The 26,446-nt window shown below is 43.0% G+C and overlaps 1 protein-coding gene across 3 annotated transcripts in view; it reads right to left on the reverse strand.

Annotated features, from left to right (window-relative positions):
• Positions 1-3,432: 3,432 nt before the first annotated feature.
• The window catches only part of ANAPC16 (anaphase promoting complex subunit 16), a 69,114-nt gene continuing 46,100 nt past the window's right edge, over positions 3,433-26,446 (reverse strand). For all 3 annotated transcript variants that reach the window (XM_030203496.1, XM_030203494.1, XM_030203493.1), the window contains exons 3-4: positions 13,204-13,278; positions 3,433-3,816 (exon numbers count right to left, since the gene is read on the reverse strand). In XM_030203496.1, coding sequence (XP_030059356.1) covers positions 3,695-3,816; positions 13,204-13,278 — 197 coding nt within the window. In that variant the 3' untranslated portion in view covers positions 3,433-3,694. The remainder of the gene's footprint in view (positions 3,817-13,203; positions 13,279-26,446) is intronic.

Here is a 26,446-nt window from a genome sequence, read left to right on the forward strand (position 1 = left end):
GGCAGAGTCCTGCAGAGCCCAGCCAAAGTCTCTCCCACTGGACGCTAAGAAGCACGACTGGGGACAGTGGAGTCCTGTTCTGCTCTCAACCAGGTCTGGTCAGGTCAGGAACCGGGACCTGTGAGCGATTATTAGGCTCAACAATGGTTTGTGGCTGCAGCCAGCAGAGCAGGGAGAGCCAGGGAAGGACTGGGAGCATTAGCCTAAACAACCTACCTGCTGCTAGATGTAGAGAAAATACTGGAGTTTCCCACCGAGTACTAGGAGGTTATACCAGTGACTTCATAACACCCATTTATTCAGAACATTATGGCCACACAACAAGGAAGCTAATGACCTACCAAAGTATCTCTGCATCTAATACCTTATCAAGTTAAGGCTGTATCATGTACATACTATATTTTATTTCTATAATAATTTCTCAACTAGCTTCCCAGTCTCAGAGTGCCCAAGGCAAGGGATAACAACAGAAAAAAGACTAGCGAAGTAAACAACATATATAACAGTAAGAGAGTCTTTAATAAAAATCAATATAATACAATAAAGAATTGTAAAAATTGAAACAAATAACCAGGTAGAAGGGGTTAGCAGGAGTGCAGAGTATTCCTTATGGAAACAGCCAGGCCTTAATCATAAATATAACATTATTCCTGTCTCAAACACTACATAAACCATACTGAACCCTGGAAAGGGGATATTAGCAGTATACAAGAATTGATTTGATTTGATATATTCCAGTCGTTGTCAACCCAAGACACACCCACACCCAGCCAGTCCGGTTTTCAGGATATTCACAATAACTATGCATGACTCACATATGAATACACTGAACGTAGTGTATGCAAATATATTGCATGCATATTGGTTGTGGATATCCTGAGAACTGGTTGAGAACAACTGCTCTATTCCTACCCATATACATAAATCTCCACTAAAATGAGTTGTGGTAAGCACATCAAACATATAAACGGCAAGTGACCGACTCACCTGCAAATGCGCAGTAGAGACTTCCCTCTCTGTCCCCACCTCGCGTCAAGACGTGTTGACGTCAGAGGGCGGAACAGAGAGGGAAACGGAGTCAGAGTCACTGTCGGACGCTGCCACCTGGAAACGAACATCGCGCGCACCAAGCTCCACCCTCTCCCCATCCCTGCCGCTGCTCACGCCCTCCTCCGCATCGGGCCCCCTGCACTGACCTGACAGCGCCTCTCACCTCCGTGTGGAAGCGCTGCAGGCAGCAGCACAGCGATCTGCTGCTGCCTGCAGCGCTTTCACACGGAGGTGAGAGGCGCTGTCAGGTCAGTGCAGGGGGCCCGGCACGAAGGGGGGAGGGAGCGGCGGCGAGAAGGGTAGCTGGAAATCTCGCCCGTTTTTACGGGCTTAACGGCTAGTAGAAATATATTGTATGCATAGGCGTTGCTTGTTCCATAAGTCTGCAAATCTCAGCCTTTGCATCTAAAGAATTGCCTGGAGTATTTAGGAGGGAAGTACAAAGGACTGTTACAGACACACGGAAGGGCTAAATGTACTGGAACATTTTCCCTTTTATTTGATTTGGTAGTTTCCCCCTGTTCCTTTGGGTTTTCAGGTAATCAGAACCAAGGCTGGGATCTAGTGTCCTAAAGCCTTATTTTTTTTTTTAATTACATTTGTACCCCGCGCTTTCCCCACTCATGGCAGGCTCAATGCGGCTTACATAGGGCAATGGAGGGTTAAGTGACTTGCCCAGAGTCACAAGGAGCTGCCTGTGCCGGGAATCGAACTCAGTTCCCCAGGACCAAAGTCCACCACCCTAACCACTAGGCCACTCCTCTTATTCACAACAACCCAGGTCTATCCCCTATTTTATATCACCTAATCCATCACTGCAATGGCAGTCCTCAGCCAGGATCATTCTTCTATTTTATATCCCCTCTCAACTCACCATCCAATCATTGCAATGACAGTCCTTGGCCAGGGGCAAGGGCTTCCAAGGATCATAAATCTAGGTACTATGTTCGCTATTGCACAATGGCTATGACTCATTCCCAATGCAGACGTTGTGAATACTGCCTTTGTGGTATCCCCAACCAGCCTAGGAAATAGATGACCTGAGCCAGAACTTAAATGCAGGTCCTACCACATGGCAATTCTCAATACTGCTCTTACCTGAGCCAGTGGGATATTTATAAGGATCAATCTGGAGCAGTTCTGAAACTGCATCAAAACCGATATTTGCCCCTGAGGTGTCTACCTTCTCTTAGAAATTACCAAGCTAACACCCAATGCGGCATTACAAGACATACAATTTCGCGTCCTCCACAGGGTTCACATTTCCACAAAAAGGGCACCTGATGGGGCTCTGGCCTGATGCTATGTGTGTTAAATGTAAAACACAAGTAGGAACATTGTTACATTCATTCTTAAGAGTGTCCACAGTTAGCAGTGCTTTGGACAGGGGCATTGAAAGAGACAGAGCGCATTGTACAATGTTCCTTTGAATGGTCATATTCAGTAGTGTACCTAGGGAACTCTGAAGGTTTACAGGAACAGGGCCTGGGTGAGGTGAAATATAAGTTTATTTTAGTAGCCACGATACTTGTGAAAAAATGCATACTGGTGGCATGGGCAGACGGGGCCCCTCCTAAAATGGCAGTGTGGTTGGGATTTATGAAAGAGATGGCTAGTTGGGTGATAACATCCCATAAATTCTCCATGTCCCTAGGTCAACGTCAGTATAGAGCATTGTGGGAAAGAGTAGAAAATGCACCCACATTGGATCTTTAATATAGGGAGAGACTTGAAGGGTGAAGCGCTTTCCTAGTCACAGGTGTTGTCCAATGGGGATTGGGAAAATTGCGGTTAACTTACCAGAGGAGCAGGAATTCTGGAGCCAGATACAATGGACGGATGGAGGGAGGGCAGGGGGAATCATCAGGGGGTATTAATTTCATATTAAGTACCTTTGGGGGGGAGGAAATATAAAAGAGTGGGTCAGGGGTGATTCCACCAATTGCTGTACTAATGATGTTGGCTCTGCATAAATGTTGTAATGAGAAGCAGATTGGCTGAGTTCTAATGCAGTCAAAACAATGATGTTAATAAGAAGTTGAACGTTACTTGTTGATGTATTGGCATTATACCTATGACCCAATAAAGATATTAAAAAAAAAAAAGAAAAAGAAACAGTCACTCAATACTCTGTATTTGAAGCAAAAGGTCAAGTTAGTGGTACTTCCACCATGAGCCTCCTTTGGAGAGGTAAAGAAGATTTATGGGCATTTCTCCTAGATGGCTGAAGTCTTCTGCTTTTCTGATTACACAGTCCTCGAGAACTGCCTTGCACAGCTTGATCAGTTTGAGGAAGTCCTATTTGAGCAAAGCAAATTAGCATAAATAAGTTTTACTAAACCACCTCACCAAAATCTGTTTCTAAGAAAAACCTCAAGTGACAAAGATTATTCTCCATGTTTAATTAATATTATGATTACATGTCCCTCAAAACAAATGCACCAATTTACAAGAAAAATAAACTCTATACACTCATATTAAAATAAAAAAGAAATATCAACAGTATAATGGGAGGCCTCTCATGCTGACAGCTTGCCTTTATGTCCTTCTTTCTACAGGCAAATGTCTCGAGCACATAAAGTCTCAGTTCAAACAAAGGTAGCCACTGACTTCTGTACATATATCAAGCCGCCCCCCTTCCAAATCATTTTCCACTTGAAGAGGGAGTGAAGCCCAGAAGTTGCTCAATAGGGGTGTACCGCCATTCATCTGCCTCCAGCTCCTCTACCAAACCTGCCAGTTTTTCCATTCGGGCCACCTGTTGATCTGTCAATAAAAATAATGATAGGCATGTATAGCTCACTTCTATATAAAGAGTTCAAGGTCAGGCACAGTAATAAATTAAAAGACATGTCTAATCTAATCCAAAACATTCTCTCGTTCCATAATAAATTGCATTCACCCATGCCAATCCCAATAAAATCTCTTGTATCAGCACTGAACCTACTCCATACAACCAAACACACTTAAAATTACAGTTAATGGCTAAAAACTGGAAAGTGCAGGATCAAACTGGTTTTGCCCATCATCTATGTAAAAATTCCCTTTAGAACCCGGCTAACATGTGCTAAAGTTCCAGAACACAATGCCTTGATGAAGAGTGAGCTGAGTGGTCAGTTTCATGGATATAAGATGTCAGGTATCCTATCGCCAGGTATCCCATCCCTCTCAGCTGTGCTGGGGTCTTCTACCTACATTCCTGCCAGTGGTGGTAGTGTTTCAATATCACATTTTCAATACGAAGGGGCAGGCAAGTTCTGCAAGACTCCAGAGGACCTGCCTGTCCTTAGGGATCCTTTTACAAAGGCGCGCTAGCATTTTTAGCACGCTCTAAACGCTAGAATACATGGGTGTCTCTAGCGTTTAACACTAGCGTGCCCTTGATAAACACTCCCTGCCAGTGGCAGGAATGCGGTTGGAAGACTCCCACACAGCTTAGAGAGAACACTGCCCATCATTATCCTCCCCAGTTTCACAAACTGTGGCCCCATCAGCCCTTTGAAGATCAACCTGTGTTGTATACCAGTTTCCTACCAATGGTGACCCCAATACATTCTTACCCTAACTGTAAAGGAAAACTAGGTTCTTACACAGTTTATTTAACGTAGGCTGTTGAAAGCAACAGAAATACTGTGATCCAGTCAAAATATGTGACCCTCTGAGTGAAAAAGTAGCAAAAAAATTGGGTTACAAATGATAAAGGCTATAAACGTTTTGTGTACTATAGGGTCACTAGAATGGGACTATGCAAATTTTTTCACAACTTTGATGATTTCATGTTCTACAGCTTAAAATATGCAGGTACCTAAAGTGGGGTATGTGATTACTGGGATTAACTATTTTTTAATAGTTTCTCATTTGTTTTAAAGATGTAATTAGTCCATACAATTTTGTAGGATTATGCAGTTGATATCCCTCTATCTTGTGGTATAAATAAGTCACATACCCCACTTTTGCTACGTTTTCACTCAGCAGGTCACATATTGTTTTGAGATTTTGCTAACTCTAAGAAAGTTTTAGAATTACAAAGTGTTTTAGACCCCTCATCATCTTGCTTTTTTTTTTTTTTTGCCTAAGATTACATGTAGTATTTATATAAGAACACAAGATGCATCATGCTAGGTCAGACCAATTGTTCACCAAGCCTGCAGCTTGTCTCCGACAATGGCCCATTTGAGTTGCTTGAAGTACTCAGCAGATCTTAATGGGGAAATTCATTTCATAGTCTCATTGCCAAAACTAAGAGAAGGCGATTCCCAATTCTGTCTTGCTAATAACTGTGAATGGAGTTGTCCTCCAAAAACTAGTCTAAACCTTTTTGAAATCAAGCAGCACCACTACCTTTGACCATATCCTTTGGGAACAAACCAATAATCCACAATCTGGGAGTGTATTTACTCTTCCAGCTGAAACTATAAAATCAAGTATCTTTAACGGTAAAGGCTAGTTTTGAGGATTTATGCCAAATGAGATCACCAATATGCTGATTTTAAATTGCTGACTCATGCTCAAGTCATATTGACTACTGTAATATATGTGCATGGATGAGCAGACTGGATAGGCCATATGGTCTTCATCTGCCATCATTTTTCTATGTTTATCTGTAATCAGGGTTTACTGTTAAAACTTATGAGATGCCTACAATTACTACAGAATATTACTGCAAAGAATTTAGAAGGGGCAAAAGTGATGGATCATGTTACTGCTATTTTGCAAGATTTACATTGGTTGCCACTTATCTGGCATGTAAAATTTAAGGTTCTCACAATAAGGCCTTTAAATGTTACCATTAGATTGCACCATCATATTTAACTGATGTTTTGTTCAACTATACTCTCCCTACCCTTCTCTAGCAAATTTCAATTTTCTCAGCAAGATCTAATGGTTATATCATAAGTCTCAGGTTATCAAACACATGAAATTCATCCTTTAGCTGTTACATACCAAGGTTGCGGAATGCTTTGCCAGTTGACCTGTGCAAAGAAACTGGGCTTTTATCATTTTGTAAAAAGCTGAAGACAGGGTTATTTGCAAAGGCACTTTCCTTATTAATTTGGGAGATAGGATAAGTATGATTAACAGTGTTTTACTGATAGTAACATAGTAGATGACGGCAGAGAAAGACCTGCATGGTCCATCCAGTCTGCCCAACAAGATAAACTCATATGTGCTACTTTTGTGTATACTTGACCTTGATTTGTTTCTGCCATTTTCAGGGCACAGACCGTAGAAGTCTGCCCAGCACTAGCCCCGCCTCCCAACCACTAGCCCCGCCTCCCACCACCGGCTCTGCCACCCAATCTCCGCTAAGCTTCTGAGGATCCATTCCTTCTGAACAGGATTCCTTTATGTTTACCCCATGCATTTTTGAATTCCGTTACCGTTTTCATCTCCAAGAGATGGTGGAGATTATTTATTGAAGAGGTTAAGATTGGGTGATGGGTTTTTAAAATATATTATGTAATGTTAATACTAAGCACTTTTATTGTACATTGCTTTGGGGTATTACTGGGAGCAGTACATCAAATTAAAGACTCAACTAAATAAATACATTTTATGGATCTATTGTGCACTGACTGAAAAAGACAAAAAAACCCCAAAACAGTTTCTTAAATTTGTTCTTGAGTTTGCTACCAGTTACTTTATGCTGTGTCCCCTAGTCTTGGTTCTGTTTGGAAATATAAATAACCACTCTCTAACATGTTTCACGCCACTCATGTTTTTATAACTTTCAATCATATCTCCTCTTAGCTATCTTTTTTCAAAGCTGAAGAGTCCTAACCTGCTTAAACCTTTTTCATAAAGGAGCCATTCTATCCCCTTAATCGGTTGTTTTCATGCTGTAGTTAATTTATCCACTTGGTGGTCTGCTGTGGTCATTTCCTATTTTAAATTGGTTTCTATGGAAAAGGATCAAAATTCAAACTACTGATAACATGACTAAAATAAAACCTCTTGTGTCCTCAGCTGCATTTTAAAATAGAGAGAATAAGAGTTAGGCTGATGGTTAGGCCCAAGGCACCTGATGCACCATAAGTGCGGGTCTGTTACAGAAATCACCTGATGATATTGGATACACCTCTTGAAGCCAATTTGTGTGTGTGTGTGGGGGGGAGGGGGGTCTTCGGAGACATTAAAAAAAATCGCAGCCAAATTAAACACCTCAATTTTGAACAGAAAAAGGGGTAGTGTCCAAATTGAGGTCGGGGCTCTGGCCTAAACGGCCCTAGTCAGTTGTGAAAACTAAAGGAAACAAAGTGCCGAAAAACTATGAAAATAAAAGGAAAAACAGGAATGAAGGAAATGAAAAGGAAAAATACCTAAAAAAAATGTAGAACTAAGAACAAAAAGAGATGCACGGGAAGGCACTGTAACACCAGAAAAATGGACGCTGTGAAGAGAAGACCATGAAGCGTTCTCTCAGCTCCGCGGAAAAAATGAAGACTGAGGAAGCTGAGTTGCACGTTGGGTGGGAAAGCACCAGTGCAGCTGCTAGAAATTTGTTCAACTTGCTAGTCAGCGTCTGCACCAGGCTCTGTCGGATGTGTCACCACACGTGAGAATACAATGGCCTGCTTACCCTCAGAGAACTCCCCCTATTTGTACGCCCTATTTGACCACTGCATGGTCAGATAATGTAGGGATACCTATTTCAACTTTATAGTAATACGATAAAATATTTGAGCAGTCAGACACCTGTAAGCAGTATGTGACATGGATTGGTGCATCCATGCCACATGGGTATAATCTTTATCTATGGGTGAAATCCTCCATGGGTCCACAAGGTCAAACCCCTACAAAAATACTTTAAACCATAAGCCATTTTGTGGTCCCCCGAAGTAGATGTCCCAGATCTACCCACCCAAGGGTCCATGACTCAACTGAAGTCACCAATTACCATCAATGGTAACTGTATATAGCCCTCACATATCTTTACAAGTTGGTTGGAACATATCTACCTATCTCTACCTTAATCACTGAGACTGGAATACATTTGCTTATTAATACACTATGGGTTGTTCCAATTGCATAGATTACTTCCCCCCACCCAACTCCGCCTCAATTTTGGATGTTCCTGGTCTGAAAGGTGTGTTTCCTCAATAAAGGTTATATGTATACTAGTAAAAAAGGCCCGTTTCTGACACAAATGAAACGGGCGCTAGCAAGGTTTTCCTCGGAGTGTGTATGTTTGGGAGAGTGTATGTGAGAGTGACTGTTTGAGAGTCAGAGTGAAAGTGTGAGTGTGTGAGAGAGAGAGTGAGTCTCTCCCTGAGCCCTGCCCTCCCAATCCATGGCCATCCATGTTTCTCTGTCACCTGCCCCCTCCATTCATCCCTATCCTGCATTTCCCCTCTCTGCCTGAGGCCTGCCCTGCAATCCATATCCATCCATGCCCATCTGTCCCCTCCATTCATCCCTATCCAGCAATTCCCCTCTCCCTGAGTCCTGCCTTTCCAATCCATGCCCATCTATGCTCCTCTGTCATCTGGCCCCTCCATTCATCACTATCCAGCAATTGCCCTCTCTCCCTTAGGCCTGCCCTGCAATCCATATCCATCCATGCCCATCTGTCCCCTCTATTCATCCCTATCCAGCAATTTCCCTCTCTCCCTGAGTCCTGCCCTCCCAATCCATGCCCATCCATGCTCCTCTGTCCCCTGCCCCCTCCATTCATCCATTTCCAGCAATTCCCCTCTCTCCATGGGCACTGCCCCCTCCATTCATCCCTATCCAGCATTTCCCCTCTCTGCCTGAGGCCTGCCCTGCAATCCATATCCATCCATGCCCATCTGTCCCCTCCATTCATCCCTATCCAGCAAGTCCCCTCTCCCTGAGTCCTGCCCTTCCAATCCATGCCCATCCATGCTCCTCTGTCACCTGGCCCCTCCATTCATCCCTATCCAGCAATTGCCCTCTCTGCCTGAGGCCTGCCCTGCAATCCATATGCATCCATGCCCATCTGTCCCCTCCATTCATCCCTATCCAGCAATTCCCCTCTCTCCCTGAGCCCTGCCCTCCCAATCCATGCTCCTCTGTCCCCTCCATTCATCCCTTTCCAGCAATTCCCCTCTCTCCCTGAGCCCTGCCCTCCTAATCCATGGCCATCCATGTTTCTCTGTTACCTGCCCCCTCCATTCATCCCTATCCAGCATTTCCCCTCTCTGCCTGAGGCCTGCCCTACAATCCATATCCATCCATGCCCATCTGTCCCCTCCATTCATCCCTATCCAGCAATTCCCCTCTCCCTGAGTCCTGCCCTTCCAATCCATGCCCATCCATGCTCCTCTGACACCTGGCCCCTCCATTTTTCCCTATCCAGCATTTCCGCTCTCTGCCTGAGGCCTGCCCTGCAATCCATATCCATCCATGCCCATCTGTCCCCTCCATTCATCCCTATCCAGCAATTCCCCTCTCCCTGAGTCCTGCCCTTCCAATCCATGCTCCTCTGTCACCTGGCCCCTCCATTTTTCCCTATCCAGCATTTCCCCTCTCTGCCTGAGGCCTGCCCTGCAATCCATATCCATCCATGCCCATCTGTCCCCTCCATTCATCCCTATCCAGCAATTCCCCTCTCCCTGAGTCCTGCCCTTCCAATCCATGCCCATCCATGCTCCTCTGTCACCTGGCCCCTCCATTTTTCCCTATCCAGCAATTGCCCTCTCTCCTTGAGGCCTGCCCTGCAATCCATATCCATCCATGCCCATCTGTCCCCTCTATTCATCCCTATCCAGCAATTTCCCTCTCTCCCTGAGTCCTGCCCTCCCAATCCATGCCCATCCATGCTCCTCTGTCCCTTGCCCCCTCCATTCATCCCTTTTCAGCAATTTCCCTCTTTCCCTGAGCCCTGCCCTCCCAATCCATGCTCCTCTGTCCCCTGCTGCCTCCATTCATCCTTTTCCAGCAAGTCCCCTCTCTCCCTTCCATGGCCCCTCCTCGATGCTCCTCTCTCTCCCATGTCCCAGCCTGGCCCGCCCTCTTCTCCCCCCCCCCCCTTCGCATCCATGCCCCCCCCCCCTTTGCATCCATGCATCCCTTTTTTGTTTTTTTTATTCTTTTTAACTTTACCTCCGTGGCGTTTCCGGCAGCGAAGCGTCAGGGAAGGAGGCGGCGCTCCCGACGTCTAGCTTTCCCTTCGCTGTGTTCCGCCTTTTTTTGAAGGCGGAACACAGCGAAGGGAAGGCTAGACGTCGGGAGCGCCGCCTCCTTCCCTGACGCTTCGCTTCCGGATTTGTTTGTTTAGACGCGAGGGCGGGGCAGAGACGGCTGGGTGGCTTCACACCACGAACACCACGAACGCCACGAACCCTACAGCCAGGGACTCAGGGAGTGACGTCAGATGGCTTCAGAACGTTGTCCTCATTAGAACGTTCACGGTGCGTTTTATTATATTAGATTTTGTTTCTTTAGTTCCTATAAAATTGTTGTTCTTTTTATTGGGGAATTAATTCCTGCCACATTCCAAGGTGGTGGATCGTATGATAATTTAACTTGATATCCTTTAGATAAAATCTGATTACCAAGGGAACCCAGTACCCAGCCTTCACCAAATCCTCATACACTCTTCTAAATATATGTCTCCACAAAATAGAATAGGACCCAGATTTCAAGCAATCACCCAGAGCATTTTTTTCCTCCAACCCTCCCCCCCCCTTTAATAGGTCAACTCTATTTTATTCTACCCTCTCCCCCATAACCTCTACTCCTCTTTCCCCATCCTCTCTCTGGACTGTCACATTTAGACACCCCATACCCCCTTCCCTTATGAAATCTTCAAATAGACCCTCTTTATATTATAAGCCTTTTATTTATTTTTCTCTGTTAATAGTTAGCTTCCCACTACAAGAACTGGCATTAAACATATGTTCGAGAATATATAATACAATTTATTTTTATTTTATTTTAGTTATATTTGTACCCCGCGCTTTCCCACTCATGGCAGGCTCAATGCGGCAGATCGCTTGCCATCTTGTTTCTTAGGCTCAATGCGGCTTACATATACAGGTACTTATTTGTACCTGGGGCAATGGAGGGTTAAGTGACTTGCCCAGAGTCACAAGGAGCTGTGCCTGAAGTGGGAATCAAACTCAGTTCCCCAGGACCAGAGTCCACCACCCTAACCACTAGGCCACTCCTCCACACTTACACTCATTAGTATTATTTAACTAGAGGAACCTCTTTGCCTCAACAGTGATCAACCTTCTCTTACAAACCTCATTGAGTACTGTCTGAAAAATTCATACCCCCAAACATATCTCACCAGCAGAGTAACAGTTTTCTTTTCTTTTTCTTAGGAGGCTAGTACTAAAAAGAGAAAAGTTCTCTCTTTCCACCACTGCAGAGAAACATGGTCTGGAGTTCACCCCTGGGGCCATGTTCACCAGGGATCCTTGTATTTGAGAGAAAAAAACCAGTCACCTCCGAAACTTTGTCAAAAACTTTTGTCTGTCCTTCATAGATGATCCTCAGTTTTGCAGGATAAAGTAAGGCGAATTTGATATGTTTTTCAAACAAGGACTTGCACACCAGTGAAAATGCCTTATACTGTGCTTGTACTGAAGTGAAATAGTCTTGGAAACACAACATTTTTTTGTTGTAATGAGTCAGCGATTTCCAGGATCAAAGAGCATTTAAAACAGCTTGTTTGTTAGCAAAATTGAGCACTTTGAAGATTACTGGGCGAGGATGCTCATCTTCCGCTCTACTAGACCCAATTCTGTGAGTCCTTTCAATATAAAAGGGTCTCTAGCATACTCACCGAGTTGCAATTCTCTCGGGATCTATGTTTCCAGAAAACAATGGAGTTCACCTTCAAGTACTTATTCTGGAAGTCCAATCAAGAGTAAGTTGTTTCTACATGATTGATTTTTCTAAGTCATCAAATTTTTGCTGCAAAGCCAGCACCTTTTTAGCTGTTCCTGCAATTGAGTCATACCTCTGCCCTCTCCGAAGACTCTCACTCATTGCTGGGGGGCAGTAAGTTCTAAATTAATATTATCAATTCTTTCATGAGCTTCTTCTGCCATATCATATATTTGTTGTAGTTTCTTTTTTACTCTATTGCTGCTTCCACTGCTGCTTAAGTTCTGCAATTATTTCTGCGGACCATGCAGAGCTGATAGATGGACTGGAAAGGCTGTTTGCGTCAGCCGTTTTGGAATCCACTGTGCGCTGCTTCTCTCTGTCCTGTTTTTGTGGTTTTGAAGTCACGCTGACTTGATCCGAAGCCCAGTGAGTTTTGCCCGACATACACTACTCAGTCACCTAATCCGGGAACAAATTAAACTCCAGGAGAGCCAACAAAGAAGCCGTGACCTAGAAGGTTTATGGAGGGTACAGAGGAGCTCTGCTTTTCAGCTGTTGCTCCAATGTATGGCATCGGATGACTCCCTATAAGTACTATTTTTAATGCACATTATACACTTGCATGGATGTGCACTAATGTTTAACGTCCAATAACACCTGCGCTATATGCTTAGCACTTCTTGGTAAACATGCCCCTAAGATCCCACCATCCTTTCCAGCATTTATTGTTCCTGTCCTTGTGAAGTTATAATGCGTTTAGGGAAATTTGCTTATTTTGGGTCAAAGCTCTGGAACTTGTTACCACTAGCTACTCAGGTAGAGGTAGATTATATGAAATTATGGAATTGGTTAAAGTGTGGCTTTTTATAGAGTATTGACTTAGTGGGATGCAAAGATCATGCTGGCCCTGTTTTATGAGGCTGACAGTAATTAATCATGTAGATGTACTGGATTGGGATAATTGAGCTACCTTTGTTGTATGGGATGGGATACACAGTTGGGTGGGATTACAAATATGATTGAATTTTTAATTAATATTACATACAGTGTACCATGCTTTGAGTAATTTAGTGAGGCCTGTTATCAAACCAAATACATCTAAAACATTTAAAAGTGGATCACAAAATAAAATATACAAACAAAAAAAAAAAAAATCAAACCCAGCATCATATATACATAAAAGTTGCATAATTAAACACAAGCAACCTATTCAGAATCAATATTAGCCAAAATCTTGAACAAAACAGGAAACAGAAAAGCTTAAAAACTTTGACAAATTATTTGGCTCCCTGCTTCCTGCCTGTTCCTACATTTCTAGGTGTGCAGTTTTGGAATTGAATATATACTCACCGTGTTTCACTTGTTTCAGTGTGGAGGCCACCTGATAGCTGAAGACAGATTCACAGAGGAATCGTTCAGAGCCATCTGCAAAAGACACATGGGAACAAGAAAGACGTTTAATGGTTTGGGAAAACTATGCAAGAGGTCCAGCAAGAATATTTCACATAGGAATAAAAATTGTTATATCTTGAGCAGAGTATTGTGTTTGCTTTATTAGTCCACTTGGACATCAGAAATAAGAATCAACAATGAAGCTGTGGGTGATACATTACCATTAATCCAATAAAAAGTTATCTTTGACAAACTTTCTAGAGTCATCTTTTTTTCATCAGGTCAGATCTGATGAGAGAAAGATTCTTGAAAGATGGTCAAAGATAGATTAGGTTAGTCCAATAAAAAACCTCACCTATAACTTGGTTGTTGATTCTTATTTCTACATGCTAAAAAGAAACTGAAAACACACATCCTATAGGATTAGCCATTGAGGATACAGTTATATACTGCCCAACCTGTAGATATACCCTGTGTATTGCTCCCAGAATTATCTCTATCTCCTCCTCCTGCACTGAGCTTCCAGACTCTTTTTGTACATATAAATAGCAGACCTGGACATGTGAAAATGAAGATGCATGTATATGGCGATTTCACAAAAAGCACTACTTCTGCATGTATTTGGCAATGCGCAGGGTCTTAAGTGTACAGACAGAAGGTGTGTTAGGAGTGGTCCTTCAAAGTACACATGTATTCTGTGTTTTATAATAGCAATTCACGTACATCTTGGCATTTTTACCTATTGGCATTTATACCTAGTCAGAATCACACGTAACCCCAACTATCTTGTCTTGGAGCAATGTGAGAGGGTTGAGAATTGCTCATCTGAGCACAGGAGCCAGCTCTGTGGGTGCTGCAGATGCTGAGCACCCCCAATATTGAGCAAGCTCCAACTCTGTGTCCAGGAACAGGTAATGTATATTGCACTTGGCATTCCCAATAATCTTCAAAAGCTGAGTCACAAATCCACCTCCTCCACAAGAAAGTTTGACTTTGTGAGGGAGAGTGTCTTCCTCACAGCTACTGTACATGTACATTTCTAAAATTTGCCACACACATGCATAGGTTGCCCCTGCTTACAAAATCGCATTACATACACCAAATTCCTAGTACTATCCAGCCAACACAACCCCATTACTGACCAAAGCATCACGTGCGACCAAAAGACATACCCAATCAAATCACAACTATCATTATAGACAAACACATATCCCATGAAAATCAAGTCTCATCAGTCACAACAAAGAGCTTTAAAAACTTATGGAAACTAAGAAGGATAAGAGACTACTTCCCTAGACAATTCTTCCGTCTAATAGTACAATCGTTGACACTGTCCCAATTGGACTACTGCAATGCAGCGTATGTACGTAGAAAACAAAATAAAATCATTGCAAACCGTACAAAACACAGCAGCAATACTGATATTCAGAAAATCAAAATATGAAGGAACAACCCCACTACTTGAAATGCTACACTGGCTCCCAGTCAAGGCCAGACTGATCTTCAAAACTTGCACTCTCATTTTCAAGATACTGTTCGGCATGTCCCCTGATTACATGCTAGGCTTAACTGAATTATCAGTGAGGAATGCAAGCCCAGAGACCAGAAGTAATCTATTACTCTATCTGCCTATCTGTAGAAACATAATCTAATAATCCATCTACACAGCCGGATTCAGCTACCTGGGTTCCAAATGGTGGAACTCGATTTCCAAGATGATAAGAAGCATCACCGAGTACCTTCAATTCAGGAAAGGCCTGAAAATCTACATCTTCAAGAAATATTATGGTTAACAACTCATCACACACAATGCACTGTATCCAACACTGAATGTAATGTAAAAAAGAAAACACAATGATTGTAATGTAATGCTAAAATACAAAAGAATGATGGGCGTGGAGATGAGGGAGGATGAGTGGGCGGTCATGGAGAGGGCATCGGCGAAGGTGTCCCTTTATGTGCCTATTAAAGAGAATGCTGTTAAAGTTCTATTTCAATGGTATTTAACGCCTGCTCGTCTTCGACACATCTATCTGGCTCTCTCGGGCATATGCTGGAGGGGCTGTGATGAGCTTGGTACAATGGGCCACATTTGGTGGTCGTGTGTTAAAGTGCGGGCTTTTTGGAAAGCAATCTATTATAGATTGCAGAAGTGGCTGTGGCGTTCACTTCCGTTCTGTTTCCTAAGAAGGTCCCAGGTTTAACTCTTCCTCAGGCCACTTTGGTAAGGCATGCCATGTGTGTGGCCCGTGTAGTTGTGGCTACACACTGGAAGCAGCAGTCTGTACCTCCTGTGACGATGTGGCTTAACAAAATGTGGTATATATGTGAAATGGAGCGTTTACTTGCAGAGCGTAGGCACCAGAGACATAAATGGGATGCAATATGGGAGCCTTTTATTTTGCATTGTTCTGCTTGATTACTGTTTGACTGGGCTGGGATGGACCCTGTTTGGGCGGGAGCTTTGCTATGGCCCCCTTGTTTAGTTGGCGGGGGGTTGGGAGGAGGGATAAGGAGGTTACATTTTTCTATTATAAAATGTTTTAAAAATTTGAAGTTTCATTCAGTAGCATTACTCATGTTTGTGCTGGAAGGCACATCGCTTTGTGTATGTTCATTTTGCTTACTGTTATGCATTTGAATGTGTAAGATATGACACTGTTCTTACAGGCAAACTGTATTTTCCTTTCTGCTTGAACAGTCAATAAAGACTTCTTACAAATTAAAAAAAAAAAATACAAAAGAATGTAACACCTACTAAATGAAAAATGCAAGCCACATTGAACCGAAAACCTGTTTTTGGATAATTGTGGGATATAAGAACGAATAAATAAAATAAAAATAAATAAATATAAGTATATGCCCTGCATTGCGAGGCCACCCTTTTCGGCCACCCTTTTCAAACAGTGATAAAATTGCTCGCTCTCTCTCTTGTACATAGTGCCACATACATGTACATCTTCTACAGTGCTATATACATATTTTAAAATATAAGACTCAATGCTCAATATTTGCCTAGTTTTAAATGGGCGGACTTAGATGTTTGTGTCATTACGTACACCACCTATACAAAGTTATCCTCCCTATCATGCAGGATCTGTGACATCACGTGCATGCTCCATATCAGGGAAATAAGCCCCCTCGTCTATGCTAATTTCACCGTTGACAAACAACTATTTTCACAAGCTGGAGTGGAATCAACAGCAAATTGTGTTGAGAAAATTTTCAATAGTGCATTTAGCTTCAAAACTTATGAACATAGACAGAAGGACTGAACATTTTTGAAACCTGAATGTTCATGTGTAGTGTCTAATCATGCTTCAGGAACATCCCTGAGAACCCCTCTATTCTATGTGGCTAAAAACATGTGCATTATGAAAGTACGAATGCACTTTTAGGCATAGGAGCCAACTTTTCAAAATGATTGGGAGTGCTGAAATGTATTTTTTTTTTTTTTTTTTTTACAGGTGGTGCATTCCCCCTTCATCCACCCTCCCTCTCCCCGTCCCCCCTCCATTTCCCTCCGAGTTCCAGGCCCCCTCCACCTCCCTCCGAGTTCCAGTCCCTCCCAGTTCCAGGCCCCCCTCCCTCCCCTCTCTCTCTTTTCCCTCCCCCTGAGTTCCAGGGTCCCTCCCTTTGAGTTCCAGGGTCCCCCCACCTCCGAGTTCCATAGGGTCCCTCCTCCCTCCGAGTTCCACAGGGCCCTCCCCCCCTCCCTCCGAGTTCCACAGGGCCCACCCCTCCGAGTTCCAGGGTTGTTGTCCTTCCCTTCGAGTTCCAGGCCCCTCCCTCCGAATTTTAAAAGTCATCTTGACTTACCTCGTCGGGGTTACGGTGGCCGGCAGCAGTGGTAAAAAGAGTGCAGGCTTGGCCCTTAGTTCATTTTCCCTTCTCTCTCAGCTCTGGTCCCGCCCTTGCGGAAACAAGAAATGAGGGTGGGACCAGAGCTGAGAGATAAGGGAAGCTGCTGCCGGCCGCCATAACACTGACGAGGTAAGTCAAGATGACTTTTAAAATTCAGAGGGAGGGGCCTGGAACTCGAAAGGAGGGAGGGAGGAAGGGAGGGATGACGACCCTGGAACTCGGAGTGAGGGACGATGACCGTGGAACTCAGAAGGGGGGGATGACCCTGGAACTGGGAGGGAGGGAGGGAACGAACATCCGGTGGGTGAAATATTGGGGGTGCTCAAGCACCCACGGAGTTGGCGCCTATGCTTTTAGGAAACTTGAATTATTTACCAAAGCTGTATTTTTTCTACTGACAAAACATGTTAGTGCCTATGAGCAAGATGCAGGTAAGATGACTGTCTGCCTGGAGGGAGCTCCACTGCAGTCACTGTCACTACAGCAGTGGCAGATATAAGCTCCGAGGGGGGGCCTTTCCTCTGATCGCTCAGGCAGCCACTTAAACCTGATGACAAGCCTGCCTGTGAGCTGGCCACAGCAAGATCCCACACTGTGCAGGAGCAGCCCTGAATCAGTGAGCAGATCAAAAGATGTTGCTGGGTCTCTTAAGATCAGAATCTTGACTAGTCTGCCTTTAAGATTACAAGTTTGTTATCCGAGTCATATTATTTAAATACATTAGCCTCTTACTGTTATATAAATTAATTAGAACTCCTAGTAATGTTCATCTTCCTTTGGATAATATTGCTCCTGGATTCTCTCATAGTGTGGTCTAATCTCTGAGAAATTTCAGTACTTTAATTTCTTCTTTTTCATTATATTGTGAAGCGTATCACTTTGTTGTCTTTTCAAAGTTTGACTTTGATGTATAGTTTGGAAAATCAAATTGAAAAAACAAAAAAAAAATTGCATGGTCTGCCTCTTGCCACAATCAAAGGTTTAAACAGAAAATACATTTATGCAAAATCAGTGGTCCTTTTACAAACGCACGCTGAAAAATGGCTTACGGTAGTGTAGGCATGGTTTTTGGGTGCGCGCCAATCCATTTTTCAGTGCACCTGTAAAAAAGGTCTCTTTCCCCCCCCCCCCCCCCCCCGAAAATGGATGTGCGGCAAAATCAAAATTGCCACATGTCTATTTTGGGTCTGAGACCTTACCGCCAGCCATAGATCTAGCGGTAAAGAATTTGGGTGGTAATGACCTGCAAGTGTCAGATGCCACTTGGCGCGCGTCCGTTAAGTGCGCCGGAAAATAAAAAATACTTTTCAGATGCGCATAGCAGACAACCACCAAAATTGAAATTATCACAAAGGCCATGCGGTAACTCCAATTTGGCATGCGTTGGGCGCACGTAGGCGCCTACACGGCTTAGTAAAAGGGGCCCTCAGTGAATCTACCCTGCTCTTGGCATAGTATTTGCCTACTGCTAGGGTTGAATGTATCTTTTATTGGTCTAAAAACCTAACTTTTTTTCTTTTTAAATTATGCACACATGCAGTCACATATGTCTCTTTCCTAGCAATAAAATCAAACGTACCACAACAAGGATATATCAATATACAATGATTACTAGAAATCCTGTTACTTAAGCCAAAGCATAAATGTATTATTCAAAAACCTTCCATATACACCGATAAGGTAGCTCTCATATTAGCCAATCACAACAGCAATCACTATATCTGCTGTATATCCAATATGGTTGGATTTAATCTTAGAGCTGGCTTTTATACAGAATGACTTTGGTGCAAGTACCAAATGTGAAATTCAAAAGTGAACTTCAATATTTCAAAAACAATTAAAAAATAAGATGCAATGTCTGATGAATACAATACAATATAATGAAACATCATTTATGCCACAATCTTATTTTTAATGGCCCTCAAGTATGCATGCTTACGCTAAATGATGAAAACTTCATGGTCTCCAAAGCCTGACTCAATGAGTTTCGTCTAAATGACTGCTTCAGGGCTTAAGGACTGACCGCAGCTTAGTAGAATTATCCGTGCAGGAACAATGTCTTATGCAAGATGGTTAGTTAATTTCAAATATCTCTCTAATGATGCTCCACTGTGATGGATTGACATGAGCTTCTGCCCTTTTTCTCATTTTGAAAATCTGGTGGTACTTTCAGTGCTACCCTGGACTTGGTCATGAAGAGGTTATTGTAGACTTTGGCCATTGCCGTCACTGTGAAATGCAAATGGTGGAAGCCTAAATGGACTGGTACAAGATATAAATGAGTTAAGGGAGTGGAGATAAACAATATACTCCAGTAGCCTGGATGTTGTGAGCACTCTGGAGGGCTGGTGCGAGGGAAAGGGGATAGTGGGTCTTTCAGCCGGCATCATCCCCGTTCATTCAGCCCAGCTAGGAGAACAGGGCGCCCTCTAGGGATCAAACTGCCAGGGAAAGCTGTAATGCAGGAGAAAAACTACACTTCCCAGAAGACAGTGCAGGGTCAGTGGAACTCCCAGGAGGGGGAGGGTGGAGTGACTGATTGGGAGATGAGGTCTGATCCTGGAGATGGGGAACAGCTGGTGGAGCTTGGGGAGGAGGAGATGGAGTGGAATAAAGAGGAGGTGGAAGGAGAAGGTAAGGAGGAGTGCATGGAGGTTGGAGGGTTTGCTCAAACTTCCTCAGGAAAGGTAAAGGCTTTTGTGGCGGGAGTGTGGCCCAAGCTGTGCATACTTGGAGAGGATAAAATAATCCAGTGGGGAAGCCACTGGTGGAAGAAGCTAACCCATAAACTATCTAAGGGTAGAAGATAGTGCTGAGGAGGGGAGGCTACAATTGGGAGCAAGACAAAGGTTTGCTGGGTGTGATATTCTGAGTTAAGATTGGACTGTGTTAATAAGCTGAATGTGGAAAAACTGAACTGACTCTTGCATTCTTGATGAAGAAACTGCTTGAAGATTAAAGCTGTATTAAAAGATGCTGAGAGAATAAAGACCTGTGGTTTTCAAGAACTATAAGACTGCTGGAGTTTTGTGTGTCCCAGTCGTGAGCTGATCCTGGGCGCAGGTCAGCTGGGCAGCAGTTAAACTAGGCCAAGCAGTGCAGCAAGGCGGTGGTTGCAGCTCGTACCGGGGAAAAGCTAGCCAAGCTAAGCAGGGTCGACCCCGGCTCTCACCTGGAAGGGGAACCTGGTTACAATGTTAAAAGGAGAGGGAGATGGGATAACATTCAGCACATCAAGTAGAGCTCAGGGAAGGATTTTTGAGGAATAACGTGGTCACGTGTTTGAAGATGGTAGGAATTTTAGCTGTGAAACGTGATAGATGGAGGGGCTACTGCAGGAGAGAAAGAATAGATACATTTGGTGGAAATGGGGCGGGAAGAACAAATAATGAGTTTGGAGAAGGAGAGAAGATGATTTCAGAGACAGATGAAAGGTGACAGAGGGTAAAGCAAGGGGAGAGAAGGGAAATCATGGGGTCTGGTAGCGAACTTAAGATTAAGCTTATTAATCTTGTCATGAACCAAAACACATAAAGTCCACACTTACTGTTCACTAATGCATCATACATTCACCTCTGAACTCTCATTCCCGTAATATCACATCACTCATACCTTTACTCACAGAAAGATATATACCATATGTCTTCATGTCTTTTTATCGCCCTCTAAGCTCCCATTGTTTCCTTCCAAAGTTTCAATGTTTGTGTTCCATTGTTACATTCCTTAACGACACCTCAATTGTTTCGCATAACTCTGTACAATGTAATCCATAACCAATCTGTAACAAATTGTATTTCCAACATTTAACTCATATTGTAAGCCACACTGAACCCGCAAAAAGGTGGGAAAATGTGGGATACAAATGCAATAAATATAAATAAATATAAATATGAAAGAAATCAACCTGTGTTTAGGCTGAAATGAGGGAAAGGAGGAAGAGGAGACAGTCTGAAAAGAGATGAAATCATAGCAAAGAGATGATGGGGATGGAGACAAACATATCTGGATTGCTCAGCAAATGAAATAATAGGCTGGAAGGAGGTGAGCAAGAATATAAAATGTAGAAATCAGCACATGAACGTGACTTTAGTCAGAAATGTTCTGCAAATGCAAAACACAGGAAACCAACTTTGGCAGTGAGCCAGGTTTTCTATGCTTTACAAGGCAGGAGAAGGGTGGAGAAAGAGTGTTCAAAGCAGCATAGAGTGTTGTAACAAGAAATTGCCTTATGAACAGATCATGATAAGGTAGTAAAGAACGAGACAGATGTGACAGTAGTGGAAAGAATGGAAGATTCAATGGTCTGAAGGTGAAAATGATGACAGGAAGAGACTGGTAGTGATGGCGATTGAGTGTAAAAGTTATAAATTAATTACCAGAGAGACAAAAATAATAGAAAGGGAATGGGACTTGTTATACCGCCTTTCTGTATTTTTTGCAACTACATTCAAAATGGTTTACATAGTATATACAGGTACTTATTTGTACCTGGGGAAATGGAGGGTTAAGTGACTAGCCCAGAGTCACAAGGAGAAGCAGTAGGAATTGAACCCAGTTCCCCAGGATCAAAGTCCACTGCACTGACCACTAGGCTATTCCTAGTGGAAAAGACTGAAAAAGAGCAGCTGGAATAAAGAACTACTTCAAGATCATGGTCAAGTTGTTGAGTGGGAGCAGTAAGAGTATAGGGAGGTGAAATAAGGCGAGCAAGATCAAGAGTTTTGAAACACAAGAGTTAGAAAGATAATCAGCATGGAAGTTAAAATCACCAAAAATAAGAGAATGGTAAAACGAGTCAAAGAAGGAAAGACAGTTGGCAAAAACAGAGACAATGAGCTTATCAAGAGGAGCTAAAAGGACAGCTATTGGGAAGGATGCAGATGAATAGGCAGATAGTATAAATCTCAAATTAGAGAAAAGGAGTGAATTAAGGAAGAAACATTAGCCACCACTGTCATTTACCAAGTGAGCATGAGGGCAGAAAATGAAACAGAGGCCTGAAGGGAAAGCCAGGTTTCAACGAGAGTGAAAATATTTAATTTACTTATTTATATTCCAACATTGGTAAAGTGGAGAACATCAATAAAAACATACTAATTAAAAACATTAACCACAATCTATACATTTTAAAACTGCTAGGCATATTCAAAGGGAAATATCTGGGTAACAGCAGCAGTTATCGGGATATTTCTGCAAGCTGTGGCTATCCAAGGACATTCAGCGGCACTTTCTGGAGAGTGCCGCTGAATATCCTTACAGACTTTCAGTACTTTTCAGATGGTCCTTGTGTGGAGTTCACAGTGAGTCAGTTAGCAGTGATATTCAGTCTGCTATCCAGAAACCAATATAGATAAAGCTAGGGCAGCACAAAGGGTAGCCATCTCAACATTGCCATTATCTAGACAGGGGTGCCAATCTCTGAAGAATATTATTGGATAATAATCTTACCAGCTAGTAAGATACATACTCTACTGACATGCAGATATTTCACCGTGTCATGAGATGTGAGACATACAATAGGTTAGGAAAAATGTACAAGTAGAATCCGTGATATCTGAAAAATATAGTTTGTAAGCACAATAAAATTAGTCAACCAGGGAGGGATTCTGGACTGGTCTGATAGGACTAAAGGAAAGAAAGTTATCAGGTAAGACATAACTTTTCCTTCCATAGCATCCTATCAGACTAGTTCAGACCAATGGGATGTAGCAAAGCAGTATCCCCAACACAGGGTGGGACTAAAAGATCTAAACACTCAAAAAAGAGAGAAAGAATTTTGCAAATAAATGCATCATTAATCTCCCCCGTCTAATAAACTGGAAAAGCCTTAGAGAGACCAAGAGCAATCAGAAGGGCTCTGGAAAGACAAAAGGTATGAAAGAGGAGAATGATGCGATTCCCACGATAAGAAGGAATAATAGAAAATAGCACCAAAATAGCACTGATGGACCGTGGAAGAGATTCAAAGACCAAGAAACAAACCCAACTGATGTTATCCTTAAAAGAGTCTTTGAATGCAACAGCCTAAGACTAATGTACATCTGCAACTGCAAAGGAAGACCTGGAGGAATTGAATATCCAGAGAAGGAAATAAAGGAAGAAAGCTATCAGGGGCTGAAAACCCACTGTGCTTCCCTGTCTACATCTATGACCACCAAGGAAAATTAAGAAGCACCTTTCATTGAGAGTAAAAAAGGGAGATCAATGAGAATAGCTATTGACTGACCTGGTGTCAAAGAGTACTCTATTCAGATATGAAAACCCAAATGTCATTGTAAGAGCAAGGAGAGGGCAGAAGGGCCCTGAAACACGAGTCACTCATACAGGACAACTGGAAGCCTACTAGTCTGAGAATCCTCCCTCTCCCCCACAAATATTAGAGACTTCCTGCAGTTGTGTAACAGTGGTGGCTAATGCTAGTGCTATCAAATCAGATGCACAAAACAGCTAGACTGTAGAACCACACAAAGTAGGTGGCTTGTATAGCCTGAGCCATGTGCTAAATAGTTGTGCAGAGTAAATGAGGCACCTAGTCAGCCACCAAAACCAGTGAAGACAGTCTACTGAAACAGCCACGCATCGCAAAATGTTATACGTGTAATTAGAGCTATAGACGTGGCTGCCAAAACTGGAGACATTAAAGCCATTGCTAGAGCAGGAGTTGTGCAGCAGAATCTATACTTTGAGGCTTATTTTCAAAGCACTTAGCCTCCCAAAGTTCCATAGAAACCTATGGAACTTAGCCTCCCAAAGTGCTTTGAAAATATGCCTCTAGTAACATAGTAGATGACGGCAGAGAAAGACCTGAACGGTCCATCCAGTCTGCCCAACAAGATAAACTCATATGTGCTACTTTTTGTGTATACCTGACCTTGATTTGTAACTGCCATTTTTAGGTCACAGACCGTAGAAGACAGCCCAGCACTAGCCCCGCCTCCCACCACCTGCTCTGCCCACAGTAGTTGGTGCCATAAAATCAGCAATAGCTAGTGCCATACAGGCAGCAGAATGATAGAAGTAGCTGTGGTAATTGGCAACAAACAGGTAGCTGCTGCTTCCGAAGCCATAAGCTTGCATGCTGCATGCGATATAACATGCACTTCTCAAGGCTGGTATATGCGTGGATACTGACTCTGATGCCCTACTTATGGTTACCATAGCCAATGACATGCAGTCAGCTGCTGACTGGAATGCCACATAAATGTCCATCCAATGTACATAAGTCCATAAGTATTGGCATACTGTGAAAGACCAAAGGTCCATCAAGCCCAGCATCCTGTTTCCAATAGTGGCCAATCCAGGTCACAAATACCCGGCAAGATCCCAAAAATGTACACAACATTTTATACTGCTTATCCCAGAAATAGTGGATTTTCTCCAAGTCCATTTAATAACGGTCTATGGACTTTTCCTTTAGGAAGCCGTCCAAACCTTTTTTAAACTCTGCTAAGCTAACCGCCTTTACCACATTCTCTAGCAACGAATTCGAGTTTAATTACATGTTGAGTGAAGAAAAATTTTCTCCGATTCCTTTTAAATTTACTAAATTGAAGCTTCATCGCATGTCCCCTAGTCCTAGCCATACATGCAGCTTCCATAACTAGGTCATACAGACAGTTGCTGGAACTGTGCTATACAGGCAGCAGTTGCACATAGAAGGTGACAGAGTAGCACTACATAACGGACTTGGAATGCTAGGGCAAGTAGGCAACTGCTGAAGGTAAAGAAGAAATTTGGCTACTTCAGCCACACAGCACAGCTGATCATGCAACCATATGACAGATGGTTGCTGTATTTGTTGTATCTATGAAATACCAATACTGTGCAACCCATGTCATTATTGCAGGCACAGAAAATAAGCGGATACTTAATCTTAGTACCTGCGGTTTGTTGCAACTACAGAACGAGCCAGTTACTGCAGGTAGGCAAACCGTGACTGTTGCAATTACACATCAGAGGTGATGGTAACAGGAGCGACACAAGAAGATGATGCAAGACAGCTAGATCAGCAACTGCTTTAGGTAGAGCAATACAGGTGATTGCTACTACAGGGGAGCAACCCAGAGGAGCCCCCAAAATTGCATGCTATGAAACTACATGTCATTTGGCTTATTTTTTTCTTGACCCCTTTTCTTTGGAATAATTTGTCTCCTCATCTCCGTATGGAAATCTCTTTTGTTAAATTTAAAGCAGTCCTGAAAGCTCATTTTATTTTTTGAGCTGGCATTTGGCTCTTAAAACCTGGCTGGCTCAATCCGTCCTCCGTTTTCTGAAGCCATATGGTAACCCTAGCTCTAATATACTTGAACCCAGTTGACCTGCCAACCACCCGCTATATGAAATGAGTTTAAACTTTTACTGTTTTTAATCTTGATTTTATTGTATACTTTTGATTGCTGTATGATTGCCTTCTCTGTCCTATTTTGCTATTGGCGTTCTTTTATGCACTTTATTTTGATTCTGGAATTGTAAACTGCATTGACCCAATCTTTTTGGAATTTTGGCGGGTTATCAAATATTCAATAAACATAAACACTGTGCAATACATGTGGCCACCGCCACTATGCAACCAAGATGGTTGCTGCAAATGTGGTTGCTGCCATCGAGTAACACAGCTGGATGTCAACACTGTGCAATACCAATGCCACTGAGCAACTGTGTCAGTGGGTGCAAGTGCGTAACCCAGGTGCTTGTAGCCATCGTACAACACTGCTGAATGTCACCACTGTGCGATACCAGTAGGTGCAGTTAGTGATACCAGTGCTACAGAGCAACCATGCCAGTGGGTGCAAGTGTTCAAGCCAGGTGCTTGGTGCAATTAGCAACCTGGGTGGACCACTACACACACAGGGACTGAGAAACCCAGGAAGATACAGAAAGAACTGTGCACTATATGCGGAGGTGAAAAACTGTGCAACTGGGCCAGCTCCGAATCAACAGTGGCTACCAAACTTCTTCAGCAGCATTATTTCCGTAACTGAAAAAACGAATGCAACTATCCTGAATCTGGCAAGCCAGATTTTATTTATTTGTTACATTTGTATCCCACATTTTCCCACCTATTTGCAGGCTCAATGTGGCTTACATGTCACCGTAAAGGCGATCGCCAATATCGGTATGAACAAATACAGAGTGATGTTGTGGCAGAGTAGGGTTCATGTGTGACAGACACATTGGGTAATCATAAGGAGGAAGAGTTAAGTTATGTCCTGCATGAGCTTTGGTTATGTTATGTTGCAGAGTTAAGACATTTAAGTTGGATCGTTAGGGTATGCCTTTTTGAACAGGTTAATTTTAAGTAGTTTCCGGAAGTTTAGGTGGTCATATGTTGCTTTCA

Source organism: Microcaecilia unicolor, chromosome 5, assembly GCF_901765095.1.
Source record: "Microcaecilia unicolor chromosome 5, aMicUni1.1, whole genome shotgun sequence".
Lineage (NCBI taxonomy): Eukaryota > Metazoa > Chordata > Amphibia > Gymnophiona > Siphonopidae > Microcaecilia > Microcaecilia unicolor.